We start from the raw sequence: 27,520 nt of genomic DNA on the forward strand, positions 1-27,520 counted from the left end.
AAAAGTAGCATTTAAGAAGAAGCGGTATTATTCGCAATGGTTTGTGGGATAGGTAGTTCCTTGACTCCCGAAGAAAAAATAAGATAATTTATTACAGCCGATCATTTCCTGTTTCCTGTGTTTTGAGCACAGTCATAGCTTTGAGCATAGACTGTATATGGGTGTAGTCTCAGTGACATTACTAATTGGTTTTAAGTGGACTTTTTAAGCCCATCAATTGCGGTCACCATATTGAAAATGCTGTCTTAATAACTCTTCATAAAATCTTCAATAAAATCAAAAAAAAATCAACCCCTGTACAGTTTGTCTGGATAAAGAAATAAGCCTTCAGATCCAAATTGTTTTGTTTTTTTCTACACTGTTTTATTTCTGATGTCAATGTATAATTTAATAAGGGGTTCATATGGGACTTCTGCATGTAATTTCTAGCACTTTCACTTCGGCTTCATTTTTTCAACATCATTGGTTGCAGCTTGGTTTTTGCAGTGTCTTATACCTTGTCATTGTACACTTGTCATTACTCAAACACCTGTATTGTTTAAGAGTAGCACTAATGCAGCTTTGTATGTCAAAGTCAAGATGAAAGTGTGTTACAGAAATGTATGCCTAGTCCATGCTGATTGATTGTAACTTACTGGGGTTGACATGATGAGTGTCAACAATACAAGAGCTTTTCATTCCTTTTTTTTTTATTCAACTATTCAATTTTTATTCACCTGCCAAGTCTGACGTCCATCAGCCGAATGGTTGTGTTGAAACTTGACTAACAAACACACACCCACACACACAGATTCCTGGATTCATAGAAATATTTGTGGTTTGGAACCCTTCAAAGTAGTTTTAATTAAGAGTTTTAATTCAGTACACACAAGATGTCCTTATGCAGTACACTGACTGTATCTACTTTATTAGCTTCCTCCCCTTGTCCCTGACCTGTGTGACCTTCTCAGTGATTATATGTCATGATGGATGTGGCCAGGTACCTCTATTTAATCATACTGATAGTCATGATGGAGAATTTACTACCTAGATCTGGTGGCATGACATTGACATATGTTCTCACACATCACACACACGACCACACAAATGCTCTGCCAATACACAAACCCCCGTGGAAACATGGCCAGTAGTGCTACAGAAAGCTCGCCATCTGTATGGCAGAGCAGTGTGGGGGAGTCAGGACAAGCATGCACTGAATTCACAGTCTTTACTGCCTGCTTGAATGAGGTGACATCAGGAGGCCTGTGATCTTTCAAGGATTTTAACTCCCATCAAAGTCATTGTACAGGAAAGTATGCAACTCGTCTTGTATTAATGAGTGAAATATAAAAACAAATATAAATGGGTATAATTAAATTAACTTCACTGGTTTAAAATATAATAAAAAAAGTGTTTCAGGAGAGAATGAAAATGTGACTCACAACTATTTAAATAACAGACAACTAGATTTACATTGTTGAAAAATCATGTTTTAAAACTCTACAATTTCATAATTGAAAAGAATAATAACCTGTCTGTGGTATTTGACAGTTTTGAGGCTAAGGGTTAAAAGGGTCAAAAGAATACTTTTCCTGAGAAATTTCCTGAGAGAGAAAAGTCAAATATTTGCCTCATTGTTTATGGACCGAGGTGCAGCAGTAGTTGTGCAAAGGTCAGTGTGGACAGTTGTGGCGTGGAGGGCAGTCTACTTAGAATGAAAGAAGAGGCCAGATGTTTTAGATAGATGAACAGGATAATAGAACCACCCTGTCTGAGGGGAGGGGGGGACAGCAGATGGCAGACTTAGTAAATTCAAAATCATACTACGTGAAATATTGGGTGTAAATACAATGTGACTACAGTTGTAAAACACTAGGATGTAAATACAACACAGTTTGTATGTTTCATAAATAGTTGCAATCGAAGAACAACTATTTCTTCAGATAAGTTTAAAAAAAGTGCTAGGCTATTTAAGTTTAAGAAACAATGTGCTTGAGTTGAAAACATGAAACTGAAAAGTTGGTCAACACTCTGCTTTATCCCTGTGCAAACATGACCTGAGCTGAGGTTCCACTAATGGAGACACGCTTACAGGAACAGTTTCTCTTTTTCTTCAACAATGGAATTTTAATTAAATGCGAGGCATCCACATTGTTTTTGGTTTGAAGGCGCAGGGAAAAACCAAGTCAGGGACATGAAAGCTCTACGGGAACTTGAGTATTATGGATAGGACTTGGATGTTGATTTTAAATTATTTACTGGATATAATGCAACAGTACTTTGGATAAATCAGACATAATGTAGATATAGAATCAATGTTTGACACATTTGCTGTTTGTGGGAAAAAAAAAAAAAACAATCATTCCCACCTTTCCCTGTTCCAAGAACAAAGTTTTTGTGAAAAGAAAGGATGGAAGTGGAACTCCGAGTATTTGAGAAATATAGAATAGGAAGCCAGGAAGGGAGATTGAGGAAAGCTCTGAAGGGGGAAGTGGAATTTAGAGGTGCAGGAAGGAACAAAAAGGGAAGCAAGGGAATGATTGTGGCGAGTGAAGAGGGAGACAAGAAGGTAGACCCGGCAAATGGAAAGTTCAGAACATGTTGCTTTTGTTGAAATGTCACAAGTGTGAAAAAATGTTTTGTAAAGCATCAATCACAGTGGAGCTGCACCTCCAGGAATAGTCACGGGGCTTCGGAAATGAAACCTCCACATTGACCTGCAGAGGCAATCCACGCTGCATGGTTCAGGTCAACGCACTGCTCAGTACAGAGCAGAGGAAATGGGGGGAAGTGGACCTGAGAATGAAATGAGAGGGGAGGAGAATGAGGGTGAAGAGATAAAGGTGAGAGAAATACAGGGGGACATTTATGGCAGCTGGTAGCCCTTATTATATTCTGATATCTTTCAGTTTGACTTCTTCTCTAAAGGCTCACTATGCGACTTGCAGAGCAGAATTTTAGCTCAAAACAAATGCTCTCTTTCGAGCTCCTTTGTTTGATGAAGGGTGAGAGACCGAAACGTTACATGTGGTGATAAATCCCATTTAATGTTAATTGGAGCAGCTTCGGACTTTGTCTTCCTCTGTCTTTCGAGCTCCCCCCTCCCCCACACATTCCCCCCGCCCCTTCCTACCCTGTTTCACTATCAGGGACAGAGAAAGCAGCTAACGAGTAATGATAAACAGAAGAAGAAATTATATGCATCACAAAGTTTATTTAGTTGTTTTAAATGTCTTTTTAGGCCAGGTTTGGAAAGTCTGTTTAGTCTCCTTCAGATGCAAAGACAACCTGTTCTTTTGACGATACATACAGCATCCCTGAGTGGGCGGGGCCATCTCTTTCCCCACGTGGTGGAACAAGTAATGGTTGCACAGGGAGGAGTTGACTCCATAAAACATGTATGGAACATGTTTGAGCCTCTGAAGGAGGCGCCATTGTGTCAATGTAAACACAGACCCAACGTCAACAAATCCAGAGGGATTTTTAATTCACTTTATTTTCAGGAAGACTTTTCTCAACAATTTATTTGCATAATGGTATATTTGGTTTTTCGTAATATCAATATTCAGAAAGTTGCATATCTTGCCTTTAAAGGAAGAATATGCAACTTTTTGATCCAGCAGATGTCGCCCTTGAGCACCAGCATGAAACCAAAACAACTCGCACCACATTGTTGTGTCAGCATGCTAATGCTAGCGATCTTAACTTTGCCCCTTTCTTCTTAGACTTAGACTTAGACTTAGACTTTCTTTATTGTCATTCAAACTTGTACTTTACAGTGCAGATAAGGATAATTTCGTTGCATTTGGCTCGTTGTAGTGCAGGATAAAAACAGCAGCATGTATTTACATATAAAAAATAAAAATAAGGTGCAGATATAAATAGATATAAAAAGAAAAACTATGAGTAAAAATACTATACAGATAAATATATTGCACGTTATATTGTGTTTTACAGTCCAGTGAGGTAGTCCTGTGTGGGGGTTTGAGGGGGAATGGAGGGATTATTTTTTCCTGTTCAAAAGTCTGTGGGAAGAAGCTGTTACAGAACCTGGAAGTTCTGCTTCGGAGGCTGCGGAACCTCTTTCCAGAGTCCAGCAGTGAAAACAGTCCTTGGTGGGGGTGGGAGGTGTCTCTGCTGATTTTCTGAGCCCTGGTCAGACAGCGGATCTTTGCGATCTCCTGAATGGGAGGAAGTGGAGTCCCAATGATCTTTTCCGCTGTCCTCACCACTCTCTGCAGGGACTTCCAGTCGGAGGCACTGCAGGCTCCGGACCAGACAGAGATGCAGTTTGTTATGATGCTCTCTATAGTGCCTCTGTAGAAGGTGGTGAGAATAGGAGGAGGGAGGTGTGCTCTCTTCATCTGACGCAGAAAGTGCATGCGCTGCTGCGCTTTTTTCACAAGAGCGCCGGTGTGAAGGGACCAGGTCAGAGTGTCTGTTATCTGCACCCCCAGGAACTTTGTGCTGCTATCTCTCTCCACTGCTGTGCCATTGATGAGGAGTGGTGTGTGGCTGGGCTGGTGCCTCCTGAAGTCGACAATGATCTCTTTGGTTTTATCAACGTTCAGGGTCAGGTTGTTGGTTCTGCACCAGTCAACCAGATGTTTCACCTCCTCTCTGTAGTCCATGTCGTTGTTGTCACGGATGAGGCCCTGCATGTGATTTACACAAAATGACCGTGATCTAGAAACGCTTACGTGACATTCAAATAAGCAGTGAGTACAGTTTGTTATTCTTCTTTTCTCTAGTCCCTCAATTAAACAACTTCTTTATGCAAGGGGATGAGCCGGCCGGCCGTCTCGACACTGTAAACACGGCTCAGACAACAAAACAGACAGCGGGACTCGGGTGTCACAGTCATTGTAGACAGTCATGACTCACAGAGTTATTTTCAGAGGATATACTTGATTTCTGCTGTATTTATGTGTTAAATGTTGCATATTCAGCCTTTGAACAGCTACGAGGAATTAATGAAGGTTTCACAGACTGGAATTGTATGCTGTGAAGTTAAAATGTTCTTTTCACTAACTTGACTTTTCGCCCCATCTTCCCTTGAAGAGAAGATAGTAGTCAGGATATCTCAGATGTTCTGTCATTAAAGTCTGTCAAGGTTTTACTATGCTTTTTTCCTTGTGAGAAATTGAAGATAAATATGCAACTTAATTATTGACCTTGACTATATCAGCTCAATTTCAGGTGTACTTATTTTATTTTTCAGATCTTTTAACTAAAATATATTTTTATTCCTGTTTGATTTTTGTTATATTTTCATGGCTCATTTCTTTCAATCCTGCCTATTTTTCTACAGCGGCCTTTATTTACATTCACCTTTAACGTATCAATGTTCTTTCCACATCAAATATTTCTCGTTCACCAATCCATGTGATAAGTGGTGGAACACAGTGTTCCTTTGTGAGTGAATGAGGCGTTTTATAGCCTCTGTTACAAAGAGTTTAGACAGTGTTTGACATTTTATATGACATGCAAAGTGCTTCAGGTCCCCAGGTGTTTACTGAAAACATTTTTAATGTCTTACTTTGGCCAAGTGTGAGAAGCCAATTATTTAATTGGAAGAGAATGTGTTAGTGTGTATGTAACACCTATGTGCGCGATTAGTGTGTGTGTGTGTGTGTTCTCAGCTCAATTATAAAACACAGACATAGTGTCAGTGAAAGACACCCAAGAGTGAATTATGTTGGGTAAATAAAAAGACAAAAAGACATAAAAAGCCACCACTGACAAAAAAATCCAATTGGGTGATATCTTCTTAAAGAGGAGGAGTAGGGGTTAAAAGCTTGTTTCACAAAACCAGATTGAAAATGAATTCCCTCACTATAGATGGTTAGGTTTGGGACTTTGAAACTCAACTCATCTGCAGTAAAAAGAGAATTGGAGAATTTGGCAGCAACTGACTCGTATATTTCAGAACTCAACTGTGGAAAGAAACCTGCTAATGTCTAATTTAGGGATTTATTTGATGCTTTTTTTGTCTGTAATGGAGTTTCTGGCCACCAGACAAAGCAGTGAGTTGTCTTTGTTTTCAATATTTCATTCAGAGTTCTCGTTTTCAAAGCACGTGAACTAGAATATTGAATTCACTCAGTGAAAGGAGTTCTGATAGAGACTGTCTGCAAGAGACAATATCTGATCTAAGTCATTAACTCACTTATTAAGTCGTTGTCTCATTGACAATGTTGTTCAGACAGTCCACAGAAATAACCCTGAAGCAAAGGTTCAAAACATTAGAGCTCTTTGATAATGTCTCTGTGTCCGTGGTTTGGTGGTTAAGTCACTCTTTCATTTTCCGTGACATTTATTTAATGTTCTGACATTTCAGGTATATGATTTGATAAAGGTGACATCATCTCTTCAGGAGCAATATGCATTCTTATCCAATGGTACTGTGGCATATATAAATTAATCACAGTTACTCATCGACTGTCTTTCTGCCCTCTTGCCTCATTTTCCTTGTCGGCATTATTCAAACATAAAGGTCTTTAAACTCAAATAATACACTTATTTAGTGACTAGTTACAGTTAGTTGCTACTATCATAAAGTAACTGAATTACTGCATTAAAAAAGTAACTTATTTGGGAAAGTAACTTTAAATGGACGAATGGATCCCCCTTGAAGCTTTTCTGAAAGAGACGTAAATACAATCCATGTTCAAATATTATAGAAAAGTAATGATCTAAAAGTACACACTTGACAATGATTCAAAAAAGTCTAAGTAGACTCAACTATGAGTCGAGACCAGTCTGGGGGCCAACAGGAGAGTGGTTTCCAGTAGAGATTGTGTTTGTTTGAAGAAAAAAAGTTTTCATACATTTCACAGATGAGGCTTGAACTGAGGTCTCTTGCTGCCTAGTCGTATTAACTATAAAAGCTTATGCCATGCTGTATACATTTTTTAATAATATCACACAGTGCACGCTTTTTAATGGTCTAAAATAATAAAAGATCTGGCTTAATTGTTTTTGAGTTCAAAATCATTAATGTTATCGTTCCAAAGGAGTACTTAACTCAGGATTTTGAATGATGAAGAAAGAATAACTGTGTTGTTTTGAAGCAATTCACGCTGGTCAAAATAATGACTGCAACTGACTGTACCTGAGAAAACCTATCTCCTGTCTGACACTGCTTTAGTGCTAGCTCACTGCATGTCGCCATGGGGCTCCACTTCCCTTTCCTCAAGTCATAATTACTAAATGGAGCTGGCCAGACTCAAAAGCTCAGGGTCACATGGACTGCAGTGTGACTCAGATCAGGTTTGTGACATAGCAGTGGGAATGTCAGAAATGGGAAAAGTACCAAAGCACTTGTTGTGTTTAGTTAAGAAGTCCAGGTCAGGGTAAAAAGATAAATCTGAACTCCTTTTTGAGAGACCCCGATTAAACCCCTTAAAGTCCAACAAAAAGCAACTTGAGAATAGAAGGCCCTGGAGCTGTTCTTAGTTTAGCAAACAGTGAATCGAGTTTGTCACTGCTAATTCAATGCAATTGCTTACTGTTTTCCTTTTTCTGAAGGGCTGATAATTTTTTTCTGAGCCTGGTTGTCATGGGGATTTGTGATAACGGGCTCCACCTTTTTGGGAATTATACACAATGTCTTGACCCGCTCTAATAATGGCTCACTTCTGCTGGTTTTAGCCAGTTCTCCTAACCAAGTCACTCTTGTTCAACCCTTCATGCTACTCCTTCGTTAAAGTGGCTTAACTCTCCTTAGCTGCCACTGCACTGTCTGGAGGTTATCTGCATTTTCTCTTCATAGAATACCTCTAAACCCAATGGAGGATTTCGAGCACACCATTACGTATAGATTTACACAACAAGTATATCATTCAACCTGTTGATGTGTTGTAACACAGTTTATGATGAACACTACCGTTTCACACACAGGGCATGTCATTCATTAAAACTAATAAATAATTATGTTGAAGGTTGAATGAGTTATTTACTTTACTGTATTAACTTGTTTCCAATTTCCAAGCCACGTTTGCAGCAAAAGGAAAGCTTACCAGTTTCCTATATTTTGACAAAAAAACGATTAAAAAGTGGTAATAATGAATATTCTTTCCATACATTCACACAGCGCTATGTACTGATTTGGTCTAATGGGCTCCAAACAAATAGGAACAGCGATTAAAACTTTGCATTTTTTCAGACAGTAAAAACAGTAAAACTATGGAGATCAATTAATTGAATCCTTCAATAAGTTACTAATCCATATGAACATACATGTCAAAGCTGATCCAATACTTCAGCAATAATCAGCGTGGGACACCTATTGAGTAATGTTATTAGATGTGTAGCTCAAACACCTCCTTATCTATCTGATACTGGCGTCAGTAAAATCCCTCATTTCAGCCTCCACTTCAAAAGGGTTAACTTCAGCTGCTGTCTCTTTAAGGCCCCCGCTCCCCACAGTCCCACTGTCCTCCGTCCTTTGTTTGCAGCCTCAGGGAAATGTCAGTGAGTTTCCGGGTGGGCGTGTCCTACAACTGCACTCCATGCTTTGCTCTGTTACGTCAGAGGCCTGGCCAAGTCTTGCAAAGGTCTTGTTACATCTCATTCAGAGCAGCAGGAAACCACGTCTGTGGATTACGCCAACAACTGTGTATTTTGTACATCATAACATTATATGTATGTATTTAAATATGGATTAGATCTCAAATAAGTACTAAACACAAAGCAACAGTGAAACTCAGTCGGCAGCAAAAAGCAGGTTGTCAAACAAAGAGTTCTGATGCATGAACACACCTGAGGAGGCCTTTGCCAGCTGCACATTTGGTCTTTTTTAAGCATGAAGTTTGCAATGTTCAGAAAGTTCTGTGGGCGGCAAGCATGAACTGTAGACAGTAAAAAAAAGCAAAGTCAAGCATACAGTACAGGTTGCATTAGAAGGGGCCAATTTCAGCAAGAAGTGTATCAGATCATGCACAGCAATGACAAGCCCCAGGGAGAATAAGTGTCAGCTTCTCAGAGTACTCTTCTCTCTGTCACAGACCTCAAGTATTTAAGGCTGTAATGAATCCATCTTGATCTCTAGATGTTTGCTTGCAAACATAGATAAGGCAAGTGGGTGTAAAAGGATGTCTTCGGGTGCAAGGCTGTACGTCTTGGCAGCAGTTTATGTACCCATTTGTCACAACTTCCTCCCACTTATGTGACGCCAGAATATCTGGGATATGGGAGCTAAGAAATCTTGTTTTTGTGATACTTTTGGCAGCCAGGGTCTGTGAAGTGGACTAAACTGAAGATAGCTGTGTTATTGACAATTTCACCAAAGTCCAGGTTGAACTTCTATAGCATGTGTGACAAAATCTGTTTTTTAAAGTAGAAGAGGAAAACCAGAATAATAATTATTTACTTCTACCTGAGACAATTCAGTCTGGATTAAAGGTAGTCATGGGATGAAAAGGTCATACTAAAAGATGTCATGGCAGGCAAAGACTTACTGACAGGGAAATGCAAAGAGCTTATACATATCTGTATTTATTTGTTCTTTTAGAAAGCAGTGTTCTTGATTTAAAATCTGTGTCCACCTAGTCTGAGATAGAGACAAGACCTTGTAAAAATGCTTTCGATTCCGAGACTAGAACTTCACAGAGTGGTCTTGAGACCAAGACTGATTTCGAGGATTACAACACAACGCTCAATCATCGCTTATGGGCCTCCGTACATGTGTGGTGGTGACTGTCTGCAGAGAGCCTGCCCTATGCCTGGATTGTCATGTTTTGCTTTTTTTTTTCCGGTTGAAACGGGACGTGTCTTGGCTAAGAGCTGGTGTGTTTTTACCAGCCAATGACAGCACACTGGTGAGTTAAGGAGTGGATACAATTCAGCGATTGGATGTGATTCAAACTGGCAAATATGACAGACTTCAACATAGTGGCAAAGAAGAGACAATATAATCATAGTGAGGCGAAGCGCCAAGCGGATAAAGCTTGTTCCATAACACAGAGTTGGCCTGATTTCTAATGGACAGGCAGGTGCCAAACACCGATGGTTAGCTTGAGCTAGTGTGCGGTAGCTTACAGTGTAGATATAAGCAGTAAATGTACACACTACGTCCTGCAGTGAGTGTGCGCTTCTGGGTGCGATGAGCCCAGGGGGAGGGGCCCAGTTTGAATGTTGTTGCAATGCAAAAAGGCTACTGACTCTACCTTTAAATAATTATATTGTTTTAGGTGAATTCTGGGCTTTCAAGAACATTATGGTATACAAATTCTGTCTGTTTCTGGACGCTTGTCTTTCTCACTATTTCAGTCATTGAAGCAATTTTGCCATATCACCAGTTCTCCGCAAGTCTTTGTTGACTATAATGATGTCATAAATGATGGCATAAAATTAAGAAATCACAGCTGATAACATTCTTCTGTAGGAGGTTTGCTTTAGGGCTCAAAATAAACCCCCTCTTATTCATTTTGATATTACAGGATGAAACTTTTTCAAACCAACTTTTGCCTCTTTTTTTTTTCTTAAAAGTACCTGACTAGCCTTATATGTTCCTTTCATTCTATTTGTTCGTCTGGATTGTTTTGTTTTTCTACTAATCAGAAATAAAAATTAAGGCCAACAAACCTGACATATCTCAGCCCACTCAGAGTCAGAGTCACGTGTTAGTCACACAGACCGACATAGCTCTCTGCTCTCTGTCTGATTAACTGCAGAGCCAAATATCAATTACAAACCTTCAGCGTGCTGTCAGGCGCATTAAAAGGTGAAAAGTGGCAGCTTTGGAATAAGCAGACATGTCAGGGCTTAAGAGGAAAAAAAATCAATAATTAAAGCCTGTCGCTAAGGGAACAGAAAAAAAAAAAAGCAAGCGAAGAGAGAAATTAGAGATGAAAGAAAGCCACAGGTTAGGCCAGGTTGGAAACCGTTTCATTTTGGCCCATCGTCTCATCTTCAACTTGAAAGTGTGCCTCATCTGTTCTTTTTTTTAATCTCCTCCCACTCTGCCTGTCATGATTTGGTCTGTTTAGTTTAGTTTTTCAGAGTTTAGATGTATGTATCTTGTTTTAGTTCTCATTCTTCCCTGGTGTCTCCCTTGTGTGTTTTCTAGTTTAGTCTTTAGAGTTTCATGTGTTATTTTGTAACTTTGTATCCTAGTGTTTCTTTATGTTCTAGTGTGTTTTGCTACATTCTCCAGTTCTCTGTCTTCAGTGTTTCCTGACTTATTTCATAGTTGTCCTCAGTGTTTCTTGTATTTTATTCTGCCTCTGTGTGTTTCCCTCCACTGTGATTGCCCTCATTGCCTTTACCTGCGTCTGAGTACCCCCGTGTCTATTTAGTCTCTGTGTTTCTTCCCTTCTGTGTCATTGTTCATTGCAGTTTGTCTGTGTTGTTAGTTGTTTCCACGTCAGATGTCAGTTTTTCCTTGTGATACCTCATGATTCCTAGTGTCTCCTTCTTTGACCCTTTTTGGGATTTTTCAGTTTGGACATTTTCATTGTAGGTTTTAGTTGCCTTTTTTTTATATTTATTTTTTGGGCTTTTTGTGCCTTTAACTGAGAGATAGGACAGTTTTAGTTGCCCCTTTAGTTGCCTTTTTGTTTGAATTAAATAGTCTTTTGGTTTCTGCACTTGGTTCCTCCTCTGAGTTATTCCAGTCCATAACAATGCCCACCAAACTCTGAAAAGTAGAGCAGGCAAAAGAAGGAGAGGATGGACTTTTCTCATAAATTGGGGGTTTGTAGACAGACTAGGGACACATATCAGTGCTCAAAAACATTTTCAACTGTATTTTGCATAATATGTGACCTTTAACTAATGGGTTTGATGGTTTTTTTTTCTCTCTCTTTGTTCTCATATTTCTTGAACTTTATCTTCATCTTCTTTCTCTGTAGTCTCTTTCAGAATGTACCTTAAAAAAGGCCTAAGGGCCTTTGCTGCACTTGAGCAATCAATAAATAACGACCCCTGCACTCCACTGTTTTTTTGAACCTACATTATTCCTCATGCAGTTGAGCAGAAGCTCTGCAGCAGAACAGCACAACCTCTTGCTCAAATCAAGGAATGGCCACGCACATATATAATGAATACACATCCATTCTTTTTACCTCACTGAAATCTAATAATTGTTATTTAAGGAAGTGGGTAAAGAGTGAGAAACAGATGAAGTATATAAATAATTAGCACTGTTTGGACTGCAGAATCAGAAATACTTTATTAATCCCAGGGGGGAATTTGTTTGCTACAGTTGCTCATAACACCAAAAATCAGTAGGAAGTATTGCACCCATTCTTGAGAATTGGGGAAAAACCCTTTTTTTCTGTGAATTATTTTTTCTCTTTAATTATGCTAAGAAAATATATTTTAAAAGATCAGAGTCTTGGCTATTAAACCCTGTAATGGGCCAACCTCCAAGTGATTTATTTTTTCCTAAAATACAATTTTTCTGCAGTTGAGGACTTTTGTCAACTCTGTCAGACAAACAAAAAGTCTCATAATTTTAAAATAAAACATCGAGGAAATGTTTAATGTCTATTTTTATGAAAAACAAGAAAATTCAATTAGCTGTATAATCCAAAAGTATTTATTTATTTTTTATTCAACAAATCAATCCATCTTACAAAGGTGATACCCCAATAAAAACCTCTTAGCTTTCTCAGGAAAGGAATATAATAAAGCATCCATCCCTCCCTCCATCCATCCATTGGCTATACCAATGATAAAAGTTGGTGCTGTGACATGTCTGAAATTAAATTAAGTAGTGGTAATATCTATTTTATCTTAAAATACCTAGACTTGCAAGAACATGTCATCGAGCCTTGCACCATCACAGTAATATAAAATAGGTCAAACGTGTACTCAAGCGTTGCACTTGAATACACTTTAAGTTATGCAAAACTTTTACACATGATATGTGGTTATATTAGGGAGTAGAATATTCAACAGATACAAAGAGAGGCTATACACCGTTTCTTTTACTCACTGATAATAAAGTCAGTGAACAAAAAGATCCCTGTGTATAATCACACTGACAGAGTGAGAATTCAAACACTCATTTGGATACACTGAATGCTCAGACAAGGCCAGCTGTAGAGTGCTTCAGTTATATGTATTAAAATGTGATCACCTGAGCTTATCTGTCTTGACCAGACAACTGTAAGTCCAACTGTTAGAGCGCATGTTTTACTAAGTCAATAACATGGACTCAACCTCCTTTGTTTCATCTTCAGGGGAAAGGTATCAGTGAAAACACTTTGAAGAAGAGAGATGGCAGTCAGAAAATTCAAACAGTGACATTTCACTGACACCAAAGAAACACATAATATGAAATGATGACGTCAATGATGATGTGACATTAATATAGACCTTTAACAATGCCGTAGGTGCACATTGTAGAGTATCTCACTTTCGTCTTTTATATCTAAGACCAATAATTATGTATGCATTAAGAGTGCAGTATTCAGTATATTTATATTTATATAACATGCATATTTTACATGAACTTTATACTTTACAATAATCTGCTCGACAGTGAGTTATATGCATGATTACCCTGCTGCTGCTATTAATTCATTTATCCATTATTCATTCCCTCATTTAGCTTTTTGTAGTCAGTCACTGTTTTATCTATTTAATAAGACCAAACCTCCGCTGCCAGGGTGCTCACCTGCACCAGCACATCACCCCAAACCTCTTCCACCTCTGCTGGCTCCCAATTATATCCCGAATCAAGTACAAAATACCCCTCCTCACTTTTTAATATCTCCATAACCTCACCCCTCAGTACCCCTCTAAACTCCTATGGCCACACACCACATCCCTGAAACCTCCGGTCCTCAGACACTGGCCCGCTGTCCATTCCACAGACCAGACTCAGCACCTATGAAGACAGGGCCTTCAGTGTCACAGCCCACCCCACCACCACCACCACCCTACCCTTTGGAACAACCTTCCCTCAGACATCCACGATGCCCCATCTTTGAACATATTCTAAAAACTTCTCAAACACAATCTTTTCTCCACAGCTAACACACTCCCTTCACTCTGCCTCTCCGTCGGTCTCTCATCCTTTTGCTACCAGTCTCTGTTTTGTTTTTGTTTTTTGTACAAGTTCTCTTTATTCTCTTTTCCAACATTCAAAGAACACTTTGGTGAGTTTAGTACAAAGCTTTGGATTAGTTTGCAGTGGATAAAGAATGTTTATTCTCTCATTAAAGGTCAGATTGTAATACTGAGGATGTTGTTCAGGTATTAAAAGTAGTTATTTTGACTTTAAGTATTAAGGATGTGGACTTTCAATCCAAAAGTCTCCAACAGCATGAACATTTGAACCTTTAATTTTTTGGTGACAGAGCCCTACACACAGTACATGTTCATGTTTCTGTTTATCAGAATGGTTAGTGGCGGGATAAGGGGAGGAAGGCTTGAGGATTTGCACAGGTGCAGAGCTTCTAGCCAATGGGGTTGTACTGATAAACCATCTTGGTGTTGATTGGTGGATGGAGGTCCAACAGGACAGTGTGAAAACATTTAAAATGCATCACTGTTACACCAGGAGAACAGTCACGCAGAGATGGGTGATATGAAGTGTCTCCTCCTTTTGCTGTGTGCAGGTGAGTAGCCAATTTTATCTTTACATGTCTGCTGCTTACTTTTGAAGTTTCATCCTTTGAGGTAGAATTAACTGAATCCTACAGAAATTCAAGGGATGCAGATCAGCACCCCTCACTTAAGACGTACAATTATTCAAAATGAAAGCCTAACTAAAACTGTTTTTGTATGAAAAATAACAAAATAAATAGTCATAATAATAAAACATATATATCAATAATTTTACAGCTCTATTATCAACCATTAATATCCATCAAAGTAACCCCAGACCAGAGGCTACTAATCTGAATGTTTTGTAGACCAGGGGAACTAGATGGGCAGAGATGGCTGCTGGGTAACTGAGTGAGAGAGAGAGAAGAGGTTAAACAGGTTAAAGAAAAGATTCAGAGACAGTTTTAGATATTGCTGTGAATTATCTGTTAAACTAGTATGGCCATATAGCAGAAATAATACCTAACAGAGCATTGACACATCCATCAGCTTTGACCTGTTAACGCTTGATGTTGGGTAATATCAGCAGGAGATTTTAATATGTTGAACATTTATTTCCAGATGCAATGCAGGTCATAAAGTAAGACGTGATGTTGAGAACTTGTGGCCAAATGAAGGACAAAGAGATGATTAGCACTGTTGTAGTTCAACATCTGTAGCTCTTTAGTTATGTACTAATGAAAAGTGTTCAATGAAAATAATAAAAAATGAAACAAAATAAGCTGTCATTCTGGGGTGATCCAAAGGAATACGTCACAACACAAAGTCAATGAACAATTTGTTTGAGTGAAAAATGTTTTCTGTCCAACAACTGTTGTTCCAACTCCCAGTCACCTGGTGGAGGACTTTCTCTTTCAGGTGTCACCGTGAGCTCAGATGTGGATCTGCAGAAGAGAGTTGTTCGTGGTCGTCCATGTGGAAATACAGAGCGCGGGTACCATGTCAGGTTAAGAGCATCTGATGGGATCCGTAGCTCCTTATGTGGTGGCTCTCTGATCAGTGACAGCTATATTCTGACTGCAGCTCACTGCTGGAAGGATAGGTGGTAAGAAACTGATGGTTTGATTTTAAAGTTACATTACATTTGTCACAAAAACAAATTGAGATGAAAGACTTCTGTTAATACAATATATCTACAGTAATAGTCAATGTTGACCTTTTTTCTTTTTTAGGGAGATGACTGCATATTTAGGAGTGCATCCAGGTCCACCAGTTCCACTACGAGGAGTGAGAATCACACAACACCATATCTACAATGACATCAATGGACCTCATGACATCATGCTGCTGAAGTTACCAACACCCACTCATATTACATATATAGCACTTCCTAGCGACCTGGAATGTAGGAATCCTTTTGTGTGAGTTGTGATCTTTCCTCTTCAATTTAAATCTAGAGAAACTTGAAGCAACAATAACAAACCAAAACAATGTAAAATAAACAATTTCTTTATGTTTTCTTTACATTATATTTCAGAAAACCTGTTCGGGTTGCCGGTTATGGAGCTACAACTGTGTTTCCCAATGGGACAATAGGTTAAAATAAATCTTATTTAAATCTTATGATCAATTATGTATTCATAAATGACTGCACAGTTTAGTTTAAAGACGTCTAAATATTTTATTTTAACATGAAAATGATTACATCAATATGTGAAACTGAATTTTACCACTCTTTGTAAACCCAGCTAATTCATGCTCAGGTTAGTCGGAGATCATTTTTAGTAAAGAAGAAAAAAACTCAAGTTAAAAGTAAGTTTGACGCTGAATAGAAATTGGACTGATGTTTGGGTTAAGGGATGTAAAAGTTAAAAAAAAGTTTTGTTTGTGTGATGATTCGTATTCTCAACAATTTAAACAATAAAGGATGTTTTTTGTCTCTGTAGTGAATACTTTCTTCCCATCCTCATCTAGGAAATGATAGACCAACAGAACTCCACTGTGGTGACATGAAAGTCGTCAAATGTCAGTGGAATAAAAAATGTCAGCGCAGAAACCCTGACCCCTTCACTCAGTCCTTGGCCTATCAACACTTACTTTGTGGACAATCTAAAACTGTGGATATTGCTCCAGTGAGTCTGAAGGGCTTCTTATCTTACACATTTCCGACAGTCAACACGATTTACCATTTAATACGGTTGAAGTTTTTCAATATAACATTTTTTAATTCTGTAACTATTCATATCTGTCTCACAGGGTGACTCTGGTGGAGGAGTCGTGAAAAAATGCAGGATTTACGGGGTCATTTCTAACGGTGTTAATGTTGCCTGTGCTGAACCAGCTGGATTCATGAACGTCTGTAAATACAAGCCATGGATCAAAGGGATTGTGGGTAAAGATATTTGGAAAAATCTCAGAAAACAGAAATGTCTTTTTCCTTAAGAGGCATTCACAATCATTTAATAAAGTAGTGAGTCACTTCACATGTTCAAAAGATAAATGTACTACTGTTTTCTTTATTGTTGATCCTGATTTAATTAAAGATTATTTGAAAACATTCAAAATAATACTAAAGCATTACTTCAAAGATCTTGAGGTATAGTCAAGTTGTATTGTTATCAGAAGAAATAAGATGAACAATTTTACATTTTCAAATTAATCAAAATTGATATTTGTTTATATTTGTCAGTTCGTCTGGAGAAAAACAAACAAATGTAAAACATGATACATGATCAATGATGATGTGTGATAAGATAAAATATGAATACTCAGACTTGTGAAAATAAAAATATGACTCACAATCACGCTGTCATTGTACTTTTTCTTTGGAGACTTTTGTATGAATGTATGTATGTATTTTTTGATCAGCTCCACCTTCTTTTCCCTCTTCCCCCGTCCTTAAAAAAATACACTAAAATATCCATAAATTTATTAGACTTCTGCTAAAATGATGCGAGCCATATCATTTTCTAACTCCTAATAACCTCTCTGTAAAAAGTCTGCTCACTTTGCCCCTATTTCAGTTCGTCTGTCTCCCTCTTCATGATGTTATGTTAGTTTTGAAAGTTTAGTTTTTTTCCAACGTGAATTCATTTTCACAGCACAGGAACTGGAGCAAGAAGCTTCCATGATTTGACTAAATGATCGATAAACAACATGGGTTTGAGTGACACTGGAACGTTTTACAAGCTCTAGAAACAGCAGGAGGAGTAGATTTATATTAAACACAAAATATTGCACATCAATAGATGTTAATCAAAGTTTGAACGGACCTCAACATGTGTCCTGTGTGTGTGTGTGTGCGTGAGTGTGTTTCTCTGATGGAGGGTATACTATGTGCGAGGACTTCCTTGTAAATGTAATGCCAAAAAAGAATCTACACCAGGCGTCACTTGAATTGTAAAGTTTCTTTTTACAGTATTACTTTTAACTGTTTCCTCTTTTAAAGTGGTCTCTTAGTTTTTTCAGCTTGTTATCACCTCCCCTAGTCCAAATCTCACTGAAGTCATTCAGAGAGCAAACGGTAGGGCTCAGGACAGCAACATAAGTCCCTCTTCTCACAAGGCAAACAGCCAATCATAGATCAGGATTTTACTTTTGTTCAGAATTGTAGGCTGGCCCTGGCCACCACCTCTGAAAATAACCCATGATGTTTGTTTTGTCGTGACTCTTCCTTCTTCGGCTTAACTAAAATATTTGATTATTTGCAATTGGGATCATAAATTCATCTATTTCTACAAGATTCCCTTGAAAGTTGACATATTATGAAAAATCCACTTTTACAGTGTTTGTGAACATATATTTGGGTAACCTGAGTGTCTGCCGACCAACAGATTGATAACCAGTTCTTTAGAGTTGATAGACTAACAGCAGTATTCAGTTAGCTAAAGTCTCTCAGAGCTGCTAGTCTTACATTTCAACCCAGATGGTAAACTCTTGTGATCTGCAAGTTGATTAAGTTTGATGTACTAAATCTTTAAGCTCATGTGAATTGTTTTTAAGTTGATTTTGAAACAGACTGAAATTAATTTTGATCTTTATCACCTAAAAAAGCCAGAAAGACCATCAGCAACCCAATTTCTAATGTCTAGATAGCAATTTGTAAAGCTTGTGTAGCGTTTACATACGATTAGTTATAGACCTGACCATGACTTTCCTTGTAGTAATAATTGGGGCACCAGTCAATATAGGTTATTGACAACGATGTGATTCTAGATAAGCACAAATAAAGAACTGGTTATCAATCTCAATTTCTGGAGCCAGAACGTTTTCTCTTGTGTGCCTTTCCATAGCAACTAACCTTGATGAGGTATACAAAGAAAGCAGGATTTTATTTTTCTGTCAGTAAACACTTCATGTTAAAAGCTAAATCATCAAAGAGAGAATACTTTTGTCCACAGGGGGCGCCATAATCAGTGCAACCCCAAAAGTTCCTCACAGGAGGTTTAACTCTAAAGGCTGCTGATTAAAGGAGCTTCGGGAGTAGATGTCATAATGATATAGTGGCTCAGTTATAAACCTCTGATCATTTAAAGAAAATATATTTTCAGTGTAGCAGGATGAAAATAAATCAGCTGCATAATAACAAGTAAGATATCCTAATAAAGGCTCCCTCTGATACGAGTGAGGAATAATAAACCTACTTTTGGAGTAACAAGCTCACATCACATGAAATGACTTCACAGGAAGCTCAGAGTTCTCTTGACTTCCTTTTCATTATCCTTCCCCTGTCATGCCTCTCCATCTTCTTCCATCTTTGAGTCAGTAGCTGCTCTCACACACTCTGCCTCCACACACACACACACACACACACACACACACACACACACACACACACACACACACACACACACACACACACACACACACACACACACACACACACACACACACACACACTGGCAGAAAAGCACATCTACCCACTTTGTCCATCTGCAGGATGTTGAGGATTCTCTGGCACACTCTCTCAGCCTTTATCTGTGCTATTTCTAGAGGAAGAGCAGTAAGTGAAGTTTTGTAAGAGATGATACAAAAGCTTCCTTCTCAAGGGAGGAGAGGCAGAGAGGAGCTGAGGAAAGAGTTTGTAAAATATGCCGCTGACTATTCATCTCCCCCTCTTTCCAGCACTCTTCACTCCCTCTCAGACTCTATCCAGGCTCCTTGAGACGCAGCTTCATGTGCTTGGACAAAAATAATTGTCACTGTATTTAATAATGCAGGTACCCTCCACCAATTCATCCATTCCTCTTCTCTTTATTTCTTTCAGGACTTTTGAAACGCCAGATCCGCTCCAGAACATTTGCCGTGAGTAACACCTGAAACGTCATCATGAATGCGTTTGTGTTTTGATCCTACTTTTCAAGTCTGAAATAAGCCTGTAGTGATCCAACTACTAGGCAGTGTGTTACTGTTTGTGTGTGCATCTCCTGCACTTAGCATTTGTCATGTTTTTGCAAGGAATATCAGAGAGAACTCCCATAATTCCCCACTAGCCTCAACGTCATCTTTTGTTATTGAAGTATTGATTGAGAGCCCCCTGGCGTCGGAATCTACATACTGTATCTTTAAGAAACATGTAGATGTGTTAGTAAGTCATGTATAAAACAGCGTTACTCTAGGGCCAAGATTTATGGTTAACCTTCCCACCTTCAGAAATACAAGTACAAAATCTTCCACAGAAAAGAAAACAATTTAAAATACCAACATGATATTGTGTTCATATCTGTTTTATCCCATTGTCATGTCCTTTCGATTGATGTGGCCTTTTAACTGTGACATCTCTATAAACTCAGTAATAGCAGCTGATAATACAGCTTATTTCCAGATCTCTCTTCGCCCCCAAATTGACACTCAACAATTTGGGTGTCTGAAATGTCAACACCGTTGTTTCCCAGTAGTGCCATTGACAGCTGTGTCTATGACTGTGTATGTGTGTCAGTATGTGTGCACATATGATGATGGCTGACCACAGTGCATCTGCTTGACTGCTCCATTTGATTGCTCACTCCAGTATCACTCCGGGAAATGTTAATGGAGGGCAGTTAACGTCAGAAACATTCAACCACCATCTGTACGCGACCCACCATCACTCTGATGGAGAGAGGGATAGAAAAGGTGAAAGAAAACGGGAAAGAAACGTCCACTTCTGTATGGATTTGGTCAATGTAATTGCATTTTCTTTGTGCTTAAACGTATTTATCTGTGTGTGTGTGTGTGTGTGTGTGTGTGTGTGTGTGTGTGTGTGTGTGTCTTTGTGACTGAAGTGTCCACTGATGTGTAAAGCGCTTACGTCTCTGTACGAGGAGGGTGTGAAGCGGACAGACAGTCAGGTACATCTTGTCGAATGGCCCATCTAGCACTTTGGCTACCGTTGTTCTGTCACGGTTACGGTTATCTCCCGCGCTCTCTCTCTTGCACACTCACACACACACACACACACACTCACACAAACACACCAACACTGCCCGCTCTGTCGCCTCCCTGACCAGAGATTGCTGTGTGCTGCTGCTCACATCCAGTAAAGCACTGGGCCGTATACAAACACACACACACACAAAAACACCCCCCACACACACAGTGATTTATGGCCTCCAATACAGTCAATAAGAGCCATGGCCAAGATGAAGGACTTGCTAGCAGGACACACACACACACACACCGCACACACACGCACACACGCACGCACACACACACACACACACACACGCACACACAAAAACACACTGTTGTCCATTAGTTAAGTGTACTGGAGTGAGCTACTTGGCTCTCTTTATTACATTCCTGTTTGAAGCCACTGCTGCTTCATGTTTAAAACCAAATGTGTATGCCACCTGTGTTCAGGGTGTGAGACCACATGTGGATGGGTTTGTGATTGCCAAGAAGCCCCCAGTTTGAGTACCAGTACCAATCTAAAATGTTATATTCCAATGCATCATAGTCCCTATAGTATATTGCGCCAGAAGGAACAACATTTAATGGAAAGTATGCTCAAATTCATGTAGCTTAGTCTCTACAGTGGGCGCGATGTAACCTTTCGTCAGGAGGCTTAAAACTCGCCTCAGTTCCAGCTCTCAGCCTGTCCTTTGTTGACTGAAAGTTAGGGTGAGACAGGATTTCCATCAATGAACCTCAAGAGTTTTTACAGTCTATGGGTTAATCACTAAATACATGCAAAGTTAATATTATCTCATAAATATTATACAAATATGCCCTGACATGCAGATGATTAAACAAATACAAACACCCTAACTTGAAATGACAGCCCCTTTTTCAACATTAACATAACTGGATTACTGAGTTTTACCTACGTCTCCTTCTGTCCTCTTTGATAATCTTTCTTTTTCACACTTTCCTTCTTCTTTGTATTCATTTCCATTTCTCCTCCCACCTCCCATCACTGACTTCTGTTTGCCTAATAAACACAGCAGTATCTCTTAGCTCGGAAATAAAATAGTCTCTATTTTAGAGCAACACAAGCTGTGCTTTCACATAAAACAACGGTCAATTAGAGTTAAGATGCTGAGCCTCGTCCGGGGCCATAAAACATGGATAACAATGAGAAGACTGAAGAAAAGAAGCCAACGCACTTAAACTCATCATCTGCCAACAGCAGCGCAGAAGAATATGGTTTTGTATCTCACTGTTCAGTTAAATAAAAGCATGAAGGGGTTTAACGTTGGCCTATAGACCTGGATAGCCTTGACTAAAATCCAAAATCTGGCTTCAGTCACGTATAATCTCTTCTTTTAACTTGTTTTCCCTTTTTTTTTTGTTGTTGCTGTGAAACACTGAAGACATTAGTCCGAAAAACCTCCTGATGAGACAGAGGGAGGAGTGAATATAGCTTAGCATAGAGAAGTATAACTGCTTACGGCACACAGGCATTGACTTGATACCGAGACATATGTCGCGGTTGTTTCAACTATTATATATAAATTGTCAGGGCTCATTGCATTTGGTAATGCAATTTACTAAACTAGCTGTCAGAGAGCTAAACAACACACTTCTACTAAACTAGCTGTCAGAGAGCTAAACAACACACTTCTACTAAACTAGCTGTCAGAGAGCTAAACAACACACTTCTACTAAACTAGCTGTCAGAGAGCTAAACAACACACTTCTACTAAACTAGCTGTCAGAGAGCTAAACAACAACACACTTCTACTAAACTAGCTGTCAGAGAGCTAAACAACAACACACTTCTACTAAACTAGCTGTAAGACAGCTAAACAACAACACACTTCTACTAAACTAGCTGTAAGACAGCTAAACAACAACACACTTCTACTAAACTAGCTGTCAGAGAGCTAAACAACAACACACTTCTACTAAACTAGCTGTCAGAGAGCTAAACAACACGCTTCTACTAAACTAGCTGTCAGAGAGCTAAACAACACACTTCTACTAAACTAGCTGTCAGAGAGCTAAACAACACACTTCTACTAAACTAGCTGTCAGAGAGCTAAACAACAACACGCTTCTACTAAACTAGCTGTCAGAGAGCTAAACAACAACACGCTTCTACTAAACTAGCTGTCAGAGAGCTAAACAACAACACACTTCTACTAAACTAGCTGTCAGAGAGCTAAACAACAACTGTTGCAATTAACTTACAATAAACGATCTAAACTAGCCTTTACCTCGCTTCACCTCTCCAAAAGGAGGCTCCATAGCAAAAATTTTACCTCTAGGCCTACAGGATAGCTGGTCCCTGAGATTCTCCTGTGGCTTTGATTTGACAAAACCAGTGGGATTGTGATGCCAGATAAGAGTCACATAGCTCTGTGTCTTGGTGGACAATCTGTGATAAAGTGAGACAGTTGTGCTTCTCTTTTGTTACAAATAAACATTTGTTCAGTTCAGACAGCAAGAGAGCACATCAACTAGAGCTGATCTGCTGCCACTGATGTTTTTCCACTATATTTTCCAAATGGCTTGTTGCTTCAAGTCAGCTTGGCAAATGTGAATGTCAGTAATTTTAATTACTGAGATAGTTTAGCTAATTTTTATTTTGAGGAACATTCAAGGTTTTGGGCTTGATTCACAAAAAGATTGTGCTGCCTGTGCATCTGCTAAACCTGTGCAAATGAGAGAAAAAGATAGCGTGCAATCCACAAAGCACAAGCAAAGGGTGAAATGCATGCAAACTGTTCAAAGCATTTACGAGCAGAACGTTTGACTGCTCTCAGGCTGAAAGGAGAAGCACAACCATCGTTTACAAAGAAACACAAATAATAAGATTTTAGTGTGGGACTTTTATTAATTTGGCTCACTATTTATCACATTTCTGTGTAGTGCGTTTAAGGAGAGCATAAACTGATCTGATATGGATAATATAAAAATCAAGCACCATGACCAAACCCAAATCATCTGTGGGAAGTGAAAACTCGGCACTAAGGTATACCACCAAATTATTCTATTGTGTAAGAGAGAGAGACAGGACGAGATAGAGAGACTGATTTGGTGTATCTCAGAAAGTGTGTCGGTAGCTGACTGTGCCTTTTCCCACTGCTGGGTTATCTGTGCGGGGTAATGAACGGAGTCAAGTTAAGATGAATGGATGCTCTGGATTCAGCACACAGGCCTTATCATCAGTATGGAGGCAGCTATTAAACAATGGCCACCACATACAGTTTGCAGGGGATGGACTTCTGGTGATTCAAATGCAATATAGTTCTGACTTTAAGAGAATTTCACCAAAACCAATTATTCTCGTCTGTATTTTTATGGTGTCGAATTTGACCATTGGTTGTGTCACTTTCTCACTTTTATTTCCGAGCATTGGTTTTTACAAAGTTACATTGTGTGCATCATCAATTATATGCAACAATTTATACATATAGCAGGTATCAAATATATCCTAATGAAATGTATAGTTGAGTAATGACTTAGTTAAACTCCCTCTGGGTTGTTTGTTCTCAGCCCATGTTCAGGCTTACAGGATGGTTATTTCTTCAGCGCCACGCCCTCGGCCGTAGTTCAATGCCACTCTAGTCAATCATTGTGTTTCCACAGCGAACGCCGCAGTCCATCTCAGGAGCATGCCACCAGCGCCACTACGCTCTGCTTCATTTCAAATACGCTATTTTTACGCTAGTACGTTGAAGGCACACCTCAAGCTGGACAGAATAGAACGACCCGGACAGGAAGTCAGACAAGGAAACACACGTAGCATCCGCTTAGTTTCAAAATAAAACACCATATATGGACTCGCAATCATATTTTTCACTTTATCAACATTATGTCAAAACAGGCACCAAACGAACAACAAAGCGACCTCAGAAAAAACAAAGCAACAAGTTGTTTGCATGTTTTTCTCTTTATTCTACATATGAAACCCTAACCCTTCATTCTTGTCCTCCTTTATACCGATAGCCCTCTATATGATTTTATTGATATCTGCTCTCACCTCGACACCTTTATAAATGAGAGGTGTTTTCTGAGGATTTAAATAAATTAAATGAAAGAATAAGTACAACTGAAGGAGAACAACTGGACTGTCCGAACTGAAGAAAATACTTTGCTTGGTCCAAAGCAGAAACTGAATAATCTTAGGGTTGCAAATCACAATGAACGCCAGCTCCATCTGCAGTCGGTTGTTAATTTAGGGGGCACGGGACAGTGGCAACAGACATAAAAATACATGTAAATAGAATCATTAATCTTCTAGTCATGGGGGAAAATGTGCTTTTGCAGTTTGTGAGATATTGATGCTTTTCTGCGTGCAGATTCATGCCACTTCAAGCTGATGCAACAGGTGTGTTTTTGCATAAAAATTGTGCAGTATCTTGAAAATCTTTTCAAAAGGAGCAGTCTTACATCAGACAAGAGCCACAGTGAGAGTCATCAATTAGCCGTCTGAAACAATCAGCCAAGTGTTCTCACAGCACACTGCTGGAATAGTAGTCTTTTATAATTGGTAGACTGTCCTCCCACTGATAGGATGAATAACCATGGCGTTTCTGAAAAAAAGAAAAGTAATATTTGCATAAAGTGGGCGCACCACTTGAAATGAAAGTGTGCCTTTATGAGACCAGAGAGTGAGAGAGAGGGATGAAGGGGAGATAGTGAGATATAGTGAGGGAGGGAGGATGTTCAGTGAGGGGCTCATTAACTCAGTAGATGTAATCAGTGGGAGGGAGTGAGACATTTTGCCACCGATTAATGAGCAGCTCGGATAGTGTGGTAGAGAAGCCATACTGTATGTGAGCTGATTGAACTCTGCTGTCAGCTGTAACGCTCTGATGTAACAATCAATGCACGATTATGGATATATTTGTGGTAAGGGAAAATTGTGCGGTTGGTTAAACGTTGATAAAACCTCTTACATCTCAAGCAGCTGCTTTTTCTTTAACTTGATGGTTTTGTGTAAAAAGCATAATCATAAAATGATTGTATTAACTAAAATGGGTGTATTGTTAGATTGAATACTTTGGCAGGGAAACAAATGAATACATTGACAGCTAACTCTGCTTATCTAGCCTAGTACTTCCTTAAAACATGTTCTTGTTCAATGTTTTTGAGGTTTGCCAGGTACATTAATGGACCTTTCCTTGTTAAAAAGAGAACTCAACTATTCTGGGTTATATTGTCCCTAAATTTATATACTTGCATTAGTAGTTTAAGGATATATTTCAAGGAGACAGGGTTACCCCACTCTAATATATGCAAATACACAGAGTTTCACCTAAACCTCTGCAGCAGGGGGAGACTATGGCGATGACTAGAAAAGCTGCTGAATAGTTCACATCTCAGAGAAATGTCAGAGCTAATGGAGACGGACCAGCAGAGGAAGGGAAATTAAAAGCAGTAATTGAGAGGTACTTGAATGGCCAACATGCTGTACTGTGTCCCCGGGGGCTTTTAGACTCTCACAGTGCCAGGAGACGGATGACTTTGAAGGTAAGCATGGATCCATCCACTTCCAGCAGGGCTAAATCACTGTGTCCTGTCAGTTTGACGACACCACATGGTGGGCCCATAATGTGTCCCATATGGCTGCTTTGTGATGGGGATGCGGGCTGTACTTAACACAAATGTACTGCAAGCTTTACTTTTTTATTATCTATATGCTGCATATGCTCCTATTTATGTATTCTGTAAATATTGTATAATTCAGTTAACAGCATTTTCTCCTGCTGCTGCTGGTATGCCATAACACTCTAGATAAACTGCAGTTTTAATTCCATTTAAATATTTATATGAGGCTTTTTCACAGCTTCATGTTAAACCGGATTTGCTGACTCATGCTGTACAGTGTCAAGTCTATAAATAAAAATAACATGTAATTGTCAGAGGTGAACATGTAAATTCTCATTAGGCAACAACGGCCTCTTGTTTTATTAAATCTATAAGATTGCAGATTTTTAATAATAAAAAGGAAACCTAACTAATACTATTAAATAACATAAATAATGTAATGCTTACAGCTTTTTGCTCAAATTTGGAGACTTAAAAAACTCAATATGTGAGGAGGTCACGTTGGACTCTGGAACATTTTAGCATAATTTTCTTCGCACTTTACGTGCAAAGAGTGATCAAAAAGGAACTATTTATCAACAGTATAATAGCTGTATCCCTAATCCTTTTCTGTCTGTAGGTCATGGACTGTATGAAACATGGACATAGTCTCAGTGACGTCACCCATTTGTTTCTAAAGCTGACTTTTGAAGGCCATCTGACTAACAGCTACAATGACTACAAACTACTTATAAAAAGATCATTCCCCTCACAATGTGAACAGATAGGGAAATAAGCTTTCCAGACCAAAATTGGTTTTTGAACCAGGCTGTAAACATGTTTATTTATGCTGTAAAAATGGGCATTGCAGCATGGGGTGTGTATGTAACTTCTTCAGTTTTTGGCAGCAAGCCTCCAGTGGACAATCTAGAAACTGCAGGTTCTTGAACTTCTACATTGGCTTAATTTTTTTGACAGCAGGGGTTGTTGCATAAAAACTCTGCAATTCTTAACCTGCTTTATTTTAATAAGCTAACATACAACTTTCACAAATGTTTTGATCGTCTGCATCCTGCAAGTC

General features: G+C 39.0%; 2 protein-coding genes across 3 annotated transcripts in view; both read left to right on the forward strand.

Annotated features, from left to right (window-relative positions):
- The window catches only part of LOC109982366 (inactive N-acetylated-alpha-linked acidic dipeptidase-like protein 2), a 504,674-nt gene that overhangs the window by 99,037 nt on the left and 378,117 nt on the right, over positions 1-27,520 (forward strand). For both annotated transcript variants that reach the window (XM_065956060.1, XM_065956061.1), the window contains one exon: positions 19,748-19,785. In XM_065956060.1, coding sequence (XP_065812132.1) covers positions 19,748-19,785 — 38 coding nt within the window. The remainder of the gene's footprint in view (positions 1-19,747; positions 19,786-27,520) is intronic.
- On the forward strand, positions 14,429-17,282 carry LOC109998730 (trypsin-4). Its single transcript, XM_020653599.3, has 6 exons — positions 14,429-14,552; positions 15,400-15,586; positions 15,714-15,902; positions 16,019-16,077; positions 16,456-16,613; positions 16,738-17,282. Exons 1-6 carry the CDS (start codon positions 14,513-14,515, stop codon positions 16,921-16,923), a joined length of 819 nt encoding a protein of 272 aa, XP_020509255.2. The 5' UTR covers positions 14,429-14,512; the 3' UTR covers positions 16,924-17,282.

This window comes from Labrus bergylta, chromosome 6 (assembly GCF_963930695.1).
Source record: "Labrus bergylta chromosome 6, fLabBer1.1, whole genome shotgun sequence".
In the NCBI taxonomy this organism is placed as follows: domain Eukaryota; kingdom Metazoa; phylum Chordata; class Actinopteri; order Labriformes; family Labridae; genus Labrus; species Labrus bergylta.